Source organism: Oncorhynchus mykiss, chromosome 29 (assembly GCF_057628025.1).
Source record: "Oncorhynchus mykiss isolate SJ-2025 chromosome 29, ASM5762802v1, whole genome shotgun sequence".
NCBI classification, from domain to species: Eukaryota; Metazoa; Chordata; class Actinopteri; order Salmoniformes; family Salmonidae; genus Oncorhynchus; species Oncorhynchus mykiss.
The window spans coordinates 855,271-869,377 of NC_143050.1; the positions used below are offsets into that span (position 1 = coordinate 855,271).

At 46.7% G+C, this 14,107-nt stretch overlaps 1 protein-coding gene across 2 annotated transcripts; it reads right to left on the bottom strand.

Annotated features, from left to right (window-relative positions):
* Positions 1-4,179: 4,179 nt before the first annotated feature.
* On the bottom strand, positions 4,180-11,386 carry c1qc (complement C1q C chain). Of its 2 annotated transcripts, none has more exons than XM_036967927.2 (5): positions 10,954-11,386; positions 10,440-10,625; positions 8,871-9,165; positions 5,500-5,632; positions 4,180-5,110 (listed from the first exon to the last, which is right to left on the bottom strand). In XM_036967927.2, exons 2-5 carry the CDS (start codon positions 10,603-10,605, stop codon positions 4,976-4,978), a joined length of 729 nt encoding a protein of 242 aa, XP_036823822.1. In that variant the 5' UTR covers positions 10,606-10,625; positions 10,954-11,386; the 3' UTR covers positions 4,180-4,975. The 2 variants fall into 2 exon arrangements, with proteins under 2 accessions (XP_036823822.1, XP_036823823.1); XM_036967928.2 differs by having other exon boundaries at positions 10,440-10,613; positions 10,954-11,047.
* Between the last annotated feature and the right edge of the window lie 2,721 nt (positions 11,387-14,107).

Below are 14,107 nucleotides of genomic sequence, written 5' to 3' on the forward strand. Positions count from 1 at the left end.
TTTTAATTATAGGATTTCTGTTGTTTTGAATTTGGTGCCCTGCAATTTCACTGGCTGTTGGCGAGGTGGGACGCTACCGTCCCACATATCCCAGGAAAGTCAAGCGAATTAACCCTCTCAAGGCTGCCGGCCCAGACTGCATCCTTAGCCGCGTCCTCAGAGCGCAGACCAACAAGCTGGAGTGTTTACAGACATATTCAATCTCTCCCTATCCCAGTCTGCCGTCCCCACATGCTTCAAGACCACTGTTCCTGTACCTAAGAAAGCAAAGGTAACGGAACTAAATGACTCTGGCCCCGTAGCACTCACATCTGTCATCATCAAGTGCTTTGAGAGACTAGTCAAGGATCATATCACCTTCACCTTACCTGACACCCTAGACCCACTTCAATTTGCTTACCGCCCCAACAGATTCACAGACGATTCAGTCGCCACACTGCAATATCCCATTTAGACAAGAGGAATACCTATGTAAGAATGCTGTTCATTGAAAACTCAGCATTCAACACCATAGTACCCTCCAAGCTCATCATTAAGCGTGAGGCCCTTGGTCTGAACCCCGCTCTGTGCAACTGGGTCCTGACGGACCGCCCCCAGGTGGTGAAGGTAGGAAACAACACCTCCACTTTGCTGATCCTCAACACTGGGGCCCCACAAGGGTGCGCACTCAGCCCCCTCCTGTACTCTCTGTTAACCCATGACTGCGTGGCTACTCACGCCTCCAACTCAATCATCAAGTTTGCAGATGACACAACAGTAGTAGGCCTGATTACCAGCACTCAGTGTGTGGTGCCAGGAAATAGCCTTTCACCCAATGTCTACAAAATAATGGAGCTGATCGTGGACTTCAAGAAACAGCAGAGGGAGTACCCCCCTATCCACATCGACGAGACCACATTGGAGAAGGTGGAAAGCTTCAAGTTCCTTGGCGTACACACCACTGACAAACAGAAATTGTCCACCCACAGACAGTGTGGTGAAGAAGGCACAAAAGTGCCGCTTCAACCTCAGGAGGCTGAAGAAATTTGACTTGGCTCCTAAAACCCTCACAAAATTTTACAGATGTACAATTGAGAGCATCCTGTTGGGCTGTATCACCACCTTGTACGGCAACTGCACTTCCTGATAACGGGGTGAACAGGCAGTGGCTCTCAGAGGGTGGTGCGGTCTGCACAGTGCATCACCGGGGGCAAACTACCTGCCCTCCAGGACACCTACACCACCCGATGTCACAAGAAGGCCAAAAAGATAATCAAGGACAACAACTACTCGAGCCACTGCCTGTTCACCCCGCTATCATCCAGAAGGCGAGGTCAGTACAGCTGCATCAAAGCAGGGACTGAGAGACTGAAAAACAGCTTTTATCTCAAGGCCATCAGACTGTTAAATAGCCATCACTAGCACATTAGAGGCTGCTACCTATAGGCTATAAATCACTGGCCACTTTAATAATGGAATACTAGTCACTTTAATAATGTTTACATATTTTGCATTACTCATCTCATTTGTATACACTGCATTATATCCTATTCTACTGTATCCTAGTCTATGCCACTCTGACATTGCTCATCCAAATATGTATATATTCTTAATTCCATTCCTTTACTTTGGATTTGTGTGTATTGTGAACGTTGTTGTGAAATGATTATATATTACTTGTTAGATATTACTATACTGTTGGAGCTATAAACACAAGCTTTTAGCTAGGTATCACTGCAATGTTGGAGCTAGAAACACAAGCTTTTAGCTAGGTATTATTATTATGCTGGAGCTAGGAACACAAACATTTAGCTAGGTGTTACTGCACTGTTGGAGTTAGGAACACAAGCATTTAGCTAGGTATCACTGCACTGTTGGAGCTAGGAGCACAAGCATTTAGCTAGGTGTTACTATACTGTTGGAGTTAGGAACACAAGCATTTAGCTAGGTATTACTGCACTGTTGGAGTTAGGAACACAAGCATTTAGCTAGGTGTTACTATACTGTTGGAGTTAGGAACACAAGCATTTAGCTAGGTATTACTGCACTGTTGGAGTTAGGAACACAAGCATTTAGCTGTGTGTTACTGCACTGTTGGAGCTAGGAACACATGCATTTAGCTAGGTGTTACTATACTGTTGGAGTTAGGAACACAAGCATTTAGCTGGGTGTTACTGCACTGTTGGAGCTAGGAACACAAGCATTTAGCTAGGTGTTACTATACTGTTGGAGTTAGGAACACAAGCATTTAGCTAGGTGTTACTGCACTGTTGGAGTTAGGAACACAAGCATTTAGCTGGGTGTTACTGCACTATTGGAGTTAGGAACACAAGCATTTAGCTAGGTGTTACTGCACTGTTGGAGTTAGGAACACAGACACTTAGCTAAGTGTTACTGCACTGTTGGAGTTAGGAACACAAGCATTTAGCTAGGTGTTACTGCACTGTTGGAGTTAGGAACACAAGCATTTAGCTAGGTGTTACTATACTGTTGGAGTTAGGAACACAATTACTTAGCTAAGTGTTACTGCACTGTTGGAGTTAGGAACACAAGCATTTAGCTAGGTGTTACTGCACTGTTGGAGTTAGGAACACAAGCATTTAGCTAGGTGTTACTGCACTGTTGGAGTTAGGAACACAAGCATTTAGCTAGGTGTTACTGCACTGTTGGAGTTAGGAACACAAGCATTTAGCTAGGTGTTACTATACTGTTGGAGTTAGGAACACAAGCATTTAGCTAGGTATTACTGCACTGTTGGAGTTAGGAACACAGGCATTTAGCTAGGTGTTACTATACTGTTGGAGTTAGGAACACAGGCATTTAGCTAGGTGTTACTGCACTGTTGGAGTTAGGAACACAAGCATTTAGCTAGGTATTACTGCACTGTTGGAGTTAGGAACACAAGCATTTAGCTGGGTGTTACTGCACTGTTGGAGCTAGGAACACAAGCATTTAGCTAGGTGTTACTATACTGTTGGAGTTAGGAACACAAGCATTTAGCTAGGTGTTACTGCACTGTTGGAGTTAGGAACACAAGCATTTAGCTGGGTGTTACTGCACTATTGGAGTTAGGAACACAAACATTTAGCTAGGTGTTACTGCACTGTTGGAGTTAGGAACACAAGCATTTAGCTAGGTGTTACTATACTGTTGGAGTTAGGAACACAAGCATTTAGCTAGGTATTACTGCACTGTTGGAGTTAGGAACACAAGCATTTAGCTAGGTATTACTGCACTGTTGGAGCTAGGAACACAAGCATTTAGCTAGGTGTTACTGCACTGTTGGAGCTGGAAACACAAACATTTTGCTCCACCCTCAATAACATCTGCTAAACACGTGTATGTGACAAATACAATTTGATTAGATTTTTTTGCACCTCTCACAAACACACTGTCAGCAGTCGAACAGCTTCTCTAGTTTTGCTCAATTCTAAAGTAGTGCACTATATAGGGAGTAGGGGCCATGGGCTCTGTTCTAAAGTAGTGCACTATATAGGGAATAGGGGCCATAGGTCTGTGGTTTAAAGTAGTGCACTATATAGGGAATAGGGGCCATGGGCTCTGTTCTAACGTAGTGCACTATATAAGGAATAGGGGCCATGGGCTCTGTTCTAAAGTAGTGCCTTATATAGGGAGTAGGGGCCATGGGCTCTGTTCTAAAGTAGTGCACTATATAGGGAGTAGGGGCCATAGGTCTGTGGTTTAAAGTAGTGCACTATATTGGGAATAGGGGCCATAGGTCTGTGGTTTAAAGTAGTGCACTATATTGGGAATAAGAGCCATAGGTCTGTGGTTTAAAGTAGTGCACTATATAGGGAATAGGGGCCGTTGGTCTCTGGTCCAAAGTAGTGCACTATATAGGGAATAGTGTTCCATAGGGCTCTGGTCTAAAGTAGTGCACTACATAGGGAATAGGGTTCCGTTTGAAACACAGCATCGTGGATTGCAGGGTTGGGACAATTCTATTTAAATTCCAGTCAATTCAGGAAGTACACTGAAATCACAATACCAATTCTGTTGAATGGTTTAAAATGAGGAAACTTTCTGAATTTACTGGAATTGAAATGTATTTGATCTAACCCTGGTGAAGATCACAACGGTAAACATGGAGATTGTTCCTGTTCAGCATAAAAACACAGTTGACCTTGATTCATTTAATCAAAATGCCGTTAAAGCAATGGATAATAACAACACCAAAACTCATGAGTTAAAACGCCTTTATTGTTCAAAACAGAATAATAGAAGTACATTATTAAGTAATTCATTAATTGATTGATTGATTGATTGGATGGATGGATGGAGGGATAGAGAGAGATATATATATAGTGAGGGTAGAGCAGGAAGCCAGAGAAGAGACTGTTCCCTTCAGGTTAGTGAGAGGAGAGCAGGAAGCCAGAGAAGAGACTGTTCCCTTCAGGTTAGTGAGGGTAATCGCAGGAAGCCAGAGGAGAGACTGTTCCCTTCAGGTTAGTGAGGGTAGAGCAGGAAGCCAGAGGAGTGACTGTTCCCTTCAGGTTAGTGCGGGTAGAGCAGGAAGCCAGAGAAGAGACTGTTCCCTTCAGGTTAGTGAGGGTAGAGCAGGAAGCCAGAGAAGAGACTGTTCCCTTCAGGTTAGTGAGGGTAATCGCAGGAAGCCAGAGGAGTGACTGTTCCCTTCAGGTTAGTGAGGGTAGAGCAGGAAGCCAGAGAAGAGACTGTTCCCTTCAGGTTAGTGAGGGTAGAGCAGGAAGCCAGAGAAGAGACTGTTCCCTTCAGGTTAGTGAGGGTAATCACAGGAAGCCAGAGGAGTGACTGTTCCCTTCAGGTTAGTGAGGGTAGAGCAGGAAGCCAGAGAAGAGACTGTTCCCTTCAGGTTTGTGAGTGTAGACAGGAAGCCAGAGAAGAGACTGTTCCCTTCAGGTTAGTGAGGGTAGAGCAGGAAGCCAGAGAAGAGACTGTTCCCTTCAGGTTAGTGAGAGTAGAGCAGGAAGCCAGAGAAGAGACTGTTCCCTTCAGGTTAGTGAGAGTGGAGCAGGAAGCCAGAGAAGAGACTGTTCCCTTCAGGTTTTCCCGTCATGCCGTTGTAATCGTTGGTCTCTAACCACACCTCCTGATCCTTCTTCAAGTACGTAGCCAGACCCCCCGAACTCACCTGGAGACGGGAGGAGAGGGGGAGGAGAGGGGGAGGAGAGGGGGAGGAGAGGAGCGGGAGAGGGGAGAAGAAAAGAGGAGGAGAGGGATAGGGAGAGGGAGGGAGAGGAGAGGGAAGGGTTAACATTGTGTTTGTGCATGTGTGCGTGTGTGTTCTTGCGTGTGTGTTCTTGCTTGTGTGTTCTTGCGTGTGTGTTTGTGCGTGTGTGTGTGTCTGTGTGTGTGTGTGTGTGTGTGTGTGTGTGTGTGTGTGTGTGTGTGTGTGTGTGTGTGTGTGTGTGTGTGTGTGTGTGCGTGCGCGTGTGTGTGTGTGTGTGTGTGTGTGTGTGTGTGTGTGTGTGTGTGTGTGTGTGTGTGTGTGTGTGTGTGTGTGTGTGTGTGTGTGTGTACCTGTCTCTTCGTGCCCCCGTACGTCAGGTCACAGAAGGAGGCCAGACTGGTTCCATCCAGTTTGAACACCAGACACAGTCTCTCCTCAGACGACGCGTGGTACACAAAGTAGTACGTCCCCGGCACGCGGCACCTACAGCCAGAGAGAGGATGGGTGGATGGATAGACAAACGGACTGACAAGCTGCCTGACTGACTGACTGACTAGCTGGCTGACTGACTGACTGACTGACTAGCTGACTGACTGACTGACTAGCTGGCTGACTGACTGACTAGCTGGCTGACTGACTGACTGACTGACTGACTGACTGACTAGCTGACTGACTGACTGACTAGCTGGCTGACTGACTGACTAGTTGGCTGACTGACTGACTGACTGACTAGCTGACTGACTGACTGACTAGCTGGCTGACTGACTGACTAGCTGGCTGACTGACTGACTGACTGACTGACTAGCTGGCTGACTGACTGACTGACTGACTGACTGACTGACTGACTAGCTGGCTGACTGACTGACTGACTGACTGACTAGCTGGCTGACTGACTGACTAGCTGGCTGACTGACTGACTGACTGACTAGCTGGCTGACTGACTGACTAGCTGGCTGACTAGCTGGCTGACTGACTGACTGACTAGCTGGCTGACTAGCTGGCTGACTGACTGACTGACTGACTAGCTGGCTGACTGACTGACTAGCTGGCTGACTGACTGACTGACTAGCTGCCTGACTGACTGACTGACTGACTAGCTGGCTGACTGACTGACTGACTAGCTGGCTGACTAGCTGGCTGACTGACTGACTGACTGACTAGCTGGCTGACTGACTGACTGACTAGCTGGCTGACTAGCTGGCTGGCTGACTAGCTGGCTGACTGACTGACTGACTGACTAGCTGGCTGACTGACTGACTGACTAGCTGGCTGACTAGCTGGCTGGCTGACTAGCTGGCTGACTGACTGACTGACTGACTAGCTGGCTGACTGACTGACTGACTAGCTGGCTGACTAGCTGGCTGGCTGACTGACTGACTGACTAGCTGGCTGACTAGCTGGCTGACTGACTGACTGACTAGCTGGCTGACTGACTGACTGACTAGCTGGCTGACTGACTGACTGACTAGCTGGCTGACTAGCTGGCTGACTGACTGACTGACTAGCTGGCTGACTGACTGCAGGTTCCTTCGTGACAGTGCAATAACAAAAATAAATAATTACATTTAAGAATTTGAACAAAAAGTAAATGGCTCAGTAGAATAGAATAAACATTTTAGCATCAGTATAATACAGAAAGGCACAATTTATAGTATAATATTTACACTATTGGGGAGGAGGTGGAAGGCCCGTTTTTAAAATGTGCAGTATTTAGTATATCATAATACCAGTCTGGTAGCATCAGTTGTGATGTGTGTGTAGCATCCCCCAGAGCCTGGTTCCTCTCTAGGTTCCTGCCTTTCTATGGAGTTTTTCCTAGCCACTGTGCTTCTACACCTGCATTACTTGCTGTTTGGGGTTTTAGGCTGGGTTTCTGTACAGCACTTTGAGATATCAGCTGATGTAAGAAGGGCTTTATGAATACATGTGATTTGGTGTGTGTGTGTGTGTGTGTGTGGGGGGGTGGATATCTGTGTGGGTGGGTGGGGATGAGTAGATATCTGTGTGTGGGTGGGGATGAGTGGATATCTGTATGTGTGGGGATGAGTGGATATCTGTGTGGGTGGGGGGTGTGTGATGATGCTGGGTGCCTTCCTCAGGCACCATTTCAAGTAGTTGTCCTGGATGTGTGGGAGCATGGTCTTCACCACCCACTGGAGGGCCTTGCAATTGTGGACGGAGCAATTCCCGTACCAGGCTGTGATGCAACTGGTCAGGATGCTCTCGATGGTGCAGCAGTAGTATTTGGAGAGGACCTGGGGCGGCATGCATAATATCTTCACCGCCTTAAGAACTAGAGACACTGTTGCCCCCTCTTGACCAGAGTGGTCGTGTTGTTGGTCCATGACAAGTCCTTGGTAATGTGGATGCCAATGTGGACGCCAAGGTACTTCAAACTGCTGACTCTCTCTACTGCAGTCCTGTTGATGTGGAACGGAGCATGTTCCCTCCTCACTAGTGTGTCCAGTGTGCCTGGCATGCTGGCCTTGATGTGGGCTATGACCAGCCTCTCGAAGCACTTCATGATGACCAGGTCAGCGTGACAGGGAGTGTCTCCTTGAAGCGTGACGGGGCATGTCTCCTTGAAGCAAGTGGGGACTACAGACTGGGACAGGGACAGGTTGAAGATGTCCGAGAAGACGCCAGCCAGCTGGTCATCACACATTCTGAGGATGCGGTCAGAGATGTCATCTGAGCCGGCAGCTTTGTGAGTATTCACTCTTTTGAGAGTTTTCCTCACGTCAGTCACGGAGAGGGAAAGCACCTGGTCGTCTGGAGCAGCGAGAGTCTTCCTGGATGTCTCGGTGTTGTCTGCCTCGAAGCGGGAATAGAATGTGTTAAACTCGTCTGGGAGGGAGGCTTCGGTGGGCACCACACAGCTGGATTCATCTTTGCAGTCAAAGTCTTCAGTCCTTGCCACGTGTCGCAAGTCTTTGTTGTCGAACATCAATTCAAGTTTGAGTCTATTGTCTTTTTGCAGCACTAATGGATTTGCGGAGCTCGTATCTGCTTGACTTACACGTTGCGAGCCACCGGGGTTCATTCTGCTGACATTAAATGCTGCGGTACGGGCTCTCAGCATTGAAAGGACAGTCAGACGAGGCGTATACACTACATGATTTTGGCCCTGATTTGAACTTTCCTAGACACATTTTTAAGATCAGAGACAAAATCCCAATGTTGTTGCCTACTCGGCCATGCAGACAGCACATAGCAGGTCAGAGATGCTGAGGGCTACGATCCCCTTTTTGAGCAGTCCCACACGGCCCAAAATGTTCAAATCTGCAATGCTCTTGTAGTGTGATATATGTAACGACACGTTTTGAGAACAGCGATAGCCAATGAGAGCTCAGAAAAGAAGCCAGTGAGATGATGCCGTTGTTTCCCCCAGAATGTGGAGACGTGTGTACTAGAAGAGCACTATGGGTATTTGCTTTAGCCAGTGTGTCGAATGGTTACAACTCTGATATTCACAGGCAATGATATTCAATTCAAAATGTATTGGCTAGATATTTCAACTTTGTGTGGCAAGCGTGAATGTCTGACTCGTCACAGCTCGTTCTAGCTACGTTAAGAGCTTGGTATTGAGAATCCTCAGAACCAAGAGAAGACTTATGTGCGCACCACTACGTACGTTGGCAAGACAGAACTACAGGAGAGGCGGTCATTGTGAGAGCCTCAGCAATGTTAGGATTTAGAAAGTTGTGTAGCTCGGCATTACCTGAAGCGTCCAGTCTCTGTGTTGTAGTCCTTGTTAACATCAGTGATAACAGAGGTAAATCTGATGGGGCTGGCCTTCTCTGGAGGGCTGGCGGTACCTCTGGCCACGCTGAAGGCAGAATGGAACAGAGACCCTGCTGAGCCCGACTCCCCTGGCTCTCCCCGGGGTCCCTCTGACCCTGGGGATCCCTTATCTCCTCTCACACCACTACGACCTAGCTTCCCAACCGCTCCCTTCACACCCGGCTCCCCCTTCTGGCCCCCCTCTGGTATCTGGCCTGGTCCAGATACAACACCTGGACAGAAGAGGGAACGTTTTGAGATGTGATCATGTACCCTGGAATTTATTTATTTATTTATTTATTTATTTCACCTTTATTTAACCAGGTAGGCAAGTTGAGAACAAGTTCTCATTTACAATTGCGACCTGGCCAAGATAAAGCAAAGCAGTTTGACACATACAACGACACAGAGTTACACATGGAGTAAAACAAACATACAGTCAATAATACAGTATAAACAAGTCTATATACGATGTGAGCAAATGAGGTGAGATAAGGGAGGTAAAGGCAAAAAGGCCATGGTGGCAAAGTAAATACAATATAACAAGTAAAACACTGGAATGGTAGATTTGCAATGGGAGAATGTGCAAAGTAGAAATAAAAATAATGGGGTGCAAAGGAGCAAAATAAATTAATTAATTAAATACAGTAGGGAAAGAAGTAGTTGTTTGGGCTAAATTATAGGTGGGCTATGTACAGGTGCAGTAATCTGTGAGCTGCTCTGACAGTTTGTGCTTAAAGCTAGTGAGGGAGATAAGTGTTTCCAGTTTCAGAGATTTTTGTAGTTCGTTCCAGTCATTGGCAGCAGAGAACTGGAAGGAGAGGCGGCCAAAGAAAGAATTGGTTTTGGGGGTGACTAGAGAGATATACCTGCTGGAGCGTGTGCTACAGGTGGGAGATGCAATGGTGACCAGCGAGCTGAGATAAGGGGGGACTTTACCTAGCAGGGTCTTGTAGATGACATGGAGCCAGTGGGTTTGGCGACGAGTATGAAGCGAGAGCCAGCCAACGAGAGCGTACAGGTCGCAATGGTGGGTAGTATATGGGGCTTTGGTGACAAAACGGATTCCACTGTGATAGACTGCATCCAATTTGTTGAGTAGGGTATTGGAGGCTATTTTGTAAATGACATCGCCAAAGTTGAGGATTGGTAGGATGGTCAGTTTTACAAGGGTATGTTTGGCAGCATGAGTGAAGGATGCTTTGTTGCGAAATAGGAAGCCAATTCTAGATTTAACTTTGGATTGGAGATGTTTGATATGGGTCTGGAAGGAGAGTTTACAGTCTAACCAAACACCTAAGTATTTGTAGTTGTCCACGTATTCTAAGTCAGAGCCGTCCAGAGTAGTAATGTTGGGCAGGCGGGTAGGTACAGGTAGCGATCGGTTGAAGAGCATGCATTTAGTTTTACTTGTATTTAAGAGCAATTGGAGGCCACGGAAGGAGAGTTGTATGGCATTGAAGCTTGAATGTACCAGGTGGGTGGGTGGGTGGGTGGGTGGGTGTACCTGGCACTCCCTTCTCCCCCGTCTCTCCATCTCGTCCGTCCCTTCCTGGTAACCCTGGGAAACCATGCAGTCCAGGCGTCCCCGCCGATGTACACGTCTCCATGGTAACCAGGTCAGGCAGAGCCAATGAGAGCATAGCTCCCATAGCAATGCAAAAACAGACCATAGCAACCACTGAATAGAGACCTGGAAAAGAGAGGAGAGAGGAAAGCGTGGAGAGTTGAGAAGAGACGGTACAGGAGAAAAGTAGAGTAGAAGAGAGGAGAGGAGAGGAGAGGAGAGGAGAGGAGAGGAGAGGAGAGCTAAAACGATCAACACCAGCTGAAATTTGTTTTTAATTATGTCTACAACACAAAAACCTGTGTATATCCAAAGACAGAAAGTCATACTGATTTAACAACTTTATCAACAAGTTCAGTTCAACTGTTGTGACACAAACTACAGCAGCAGAGGACAGAAGTGAATATATTATAACAGGTTATATCCGGTTATATCTCAGATAAAACAGACTTACCTGCAGTAGAGAAGATGCACAATACTGTACAATACTGTATGCTGTGTGATTGTAGTCTGAGGAGACAGACAGAGAGAGAGCGAGAGACAGAGTCACAGAGAGAGAGAGAGAGAGAGAGAGAGAGAGAGAGAGAGAGAGAGCAAGAGAGAGAGAGAGAGCAAGAGAGAGAGAGAGAGAGAGAAACAGAGAGAGAGAGAGAGGGAAAGGAGGTGTTATGTCCTCAGGGAACTGGAACCAAAGCGGAACCTTTGGTCACATCTGCATCCTCAGCAGGTTTCACATCTCCAGGGCCATGGTCACGCGTGTGTATTTGTCTGTGTGTGTGTGTGTACTGTATGTGTGTGTGTGTGTGTGTGTGTGTGTGTGTGAAAAATAAAACTCTATCCATTAGGTTTTCAGAAGACTGAGGCAGGTCTTCCTCTAACTTTGCTCCTTTCTAGATCCTGACAAACACCCTAGTCCCTGGCAGTGACAGTCATACCCATAACATGATGCTGATGATCAATAAATATATGGAAGGAGCAACGTGTGTCTGTGGTCTCTCACCAAGGTTTTTTAGATCAACTGTAACATTGTATTATAGCTTCCATCAATGTAATGCACCATTTCCAATCCCCCATATATGCTGTTTTGTAAATATATATTCCTTTATTATATTACCCTAACCCAACACCCCTCCCCTAATTGGAGTAAACTAATGGACAACAACACTTAGGCTTCTACTTCCAGTTAATACCGACTATATACATTTTATGGACCCACTATATTTTACATTAGTTATCTTGTTGTTTTTAGTCCCATCCTTCAGCTCCCCTTAACCCCTCCCATCTATCTCTGAACACCATCCAGTCCTTCAGCTCCCCTCAACCCCTCCCATCTATCTCTAAACACCATCCAGTCCCATTCTTCAGCTCCATTCAACCCCTCCCATCTATCTCTTAACACCATCCAGTTCCATCCTTCAGCTCCACTCAACCCCTCCCATCTATCTCTTAACACCATCCAGTCCCATCCTTCAGCTCCCCTCAACCCCTCCCATCTATCTCTGACCACCATCCAGTCCCATCCTTCAGCTCCATTCAACCCCTCCCATCTATCTCTAAACACCATACAGTCCCATTCTTCAGCTCCATTCAACCCCTCCCATCTATCTCTTAACACCATCCAGTCCCATCCTCCCGCTCCCCTCAACCCCTCCCATCTATCTCTGACCACCATCCAGTCCCATCCTTCAGCTCCATTCAACCCCTCCCATCTATCTCTAAACACCATCCAGTCCCATTCTTCAGCTCCATTCAACCCCTCCCATCTATCTCTAAACACCATCCAGTCCCATCCTTCAGCTCCCCTCAACCCCTCCCATCTATCTCTGAACACCGTCCAGTTTTGATCTCTATGTGCCATATATTTTCCCAGTGTACTGTGATGCTTCACAAAACGTCTGAACCTTTCTATTCTCATAGTTTCTACAGATTATAAATGAAAGATAAAACATTTTGCAAAAAGTATTACTATATTATTGATAAATTGACTATGACTTATTCAATCACTCTGCAGAGTTAGCTCCAGGTAAATGTTGCAATTCTTTTGCCATTCCAGAACCAGGAATGACATGTTACATATGGACAGTACCAAAACAAATGATCTAATGATTCTGTCTCTTCGCAGCAAAATCTGCAGAGCTGGGATGGTTGTATCTCCCATTTAAACTCAACAAAAAATAAAAAGTATATTTTTCAGGTCCCTGTCTTTCAAAGATAATTCATAAAAATCAAAATAACTTCACAGATCTTCATTGTAAAGGGTTTAAACACTGTTTCCCATGCTTGTTCAATGAACCATAAACAATTAATGAATATGCACCTGTGGAACGGTCGTTAAGACACTAACAGCTTACAGACGGTAGGCAATTAAGGTCACATTTAAGAAAACTTAGGACACTAAAGAGGCCTTTCTACTGACTCTGTAAAACACCAAAAGAAAGATGCCCAGGGTCCCTGCTCATCTGTGTGAACATGCCTTAGGCATGCTGCAAGGAGGCATGAGGACTGCAGATGTGGCCAGGGCAATAAATTGCAATATCCGTACTGTGAGACGCCTAAGACAGCTACAGGGAGACAGGACGGACAGCTGATCGTCCTCGCAGTGGCAGACCACGTGTAACAACACCTGCACAGGATCGGTACATCCGAACATCACACCTGCGGGACAGGTACAGGATGGAAACAACAACTGCCCAAGTTACACCAGGAACGCACAATCTCTCCATCAGTGCTCAGACTGTCTGCAATAGGCTGAGAGAGGCTGGACTGAGGGCTTGTAGGCCTGTTGTAAGGCAGGTCCTCACCAGACATCACCAGCAACAACGTCGCCTATGGACACAAACCCACCGTCGCTGGAGCAGACAGGACTGGCAGAAAGTGCTCTTCATTGACGAGTCACGGTTTTGTCTCACCAGGGGTGATGGTCGGATTCGCGTTTATCGTCGAAGAAATGAGTGTTACACCGAGACCTGTACTCTGGAGCGGGATCAATTTGGAGGTGGAGAGTCCGTCATGGTCTGGGGCGGAGTGTCACAGCATCATCGGACTGAGCTTGTTGTCATTGCAGGCAATTTCAACTCTGTGTGTTTCAGGGAAGACATGCGGTACCCTTCCTGCAGACTCATCCTGACATGACCCTCCAGCATGACAATGTCACCATCCATACTGCTCGTTCTGTGTGTGATTTCCTGCAAGACAGGAATGTCAGTGTTCTGCCATGGCCAGCAAAGAGCCCGGATCTCAATCCCATTGAGCACGTCTGGGACCTGTTGGATCGGAGGTTGAGGGCTAGGGCCATTCCTCCCTGAAATGTCTGGGACCTGTTGGATCGGAGGGTGAGGGCTAGGGCCATTCCCTCAAGAAATGTCCGGGAACTTGCAGGTGCCTTGTTGGAAGAGTGGGGTAACATCTTACAGCAAGAACTGGCAAATCTGGTGCAGTCCATGAGGAGGAGATGCACTGCAGTACTTAACGCAGCTGGTGGCCAAATACTGACTGTTGCTTTTGATTTTGACCCCACCCCCTTTTTTCAGGGACACATTATTCCATTTCTGTTAGTCACATGTCTGTGGAACTTGTTCAGTTTGTGTCTCAGTTGTTGAACTTGTTAT

What these genes read in the sequence shown, in the direction of transcription:
- c1qc (XM_036967927.2), bottom strand. Translation starts at nt 10,605, where the DNA reads ATGGTCTGTTTTTGCATTGCTATGGGAGCTATGCTCTCATTGGCTCTG. An exon ending in GGGGGAGAAGGGAGTGCCAG is followed by an intron (nt 9,166 to 10,439) that starts GTACACCCACCC and finishes TCTTCTGTCCAG; the next exon opens with GTGTTGTATCTGGACCAGGC. An exon ending in ACGGGGGCACGAAGAGACAG is followed by an intron (nt 5,111 to 5,499) that starts GTACACACACAC and finishes TCCCGTCTCCAG; the next exon opens with GTGAGTTCGGGGGGTCTGGC.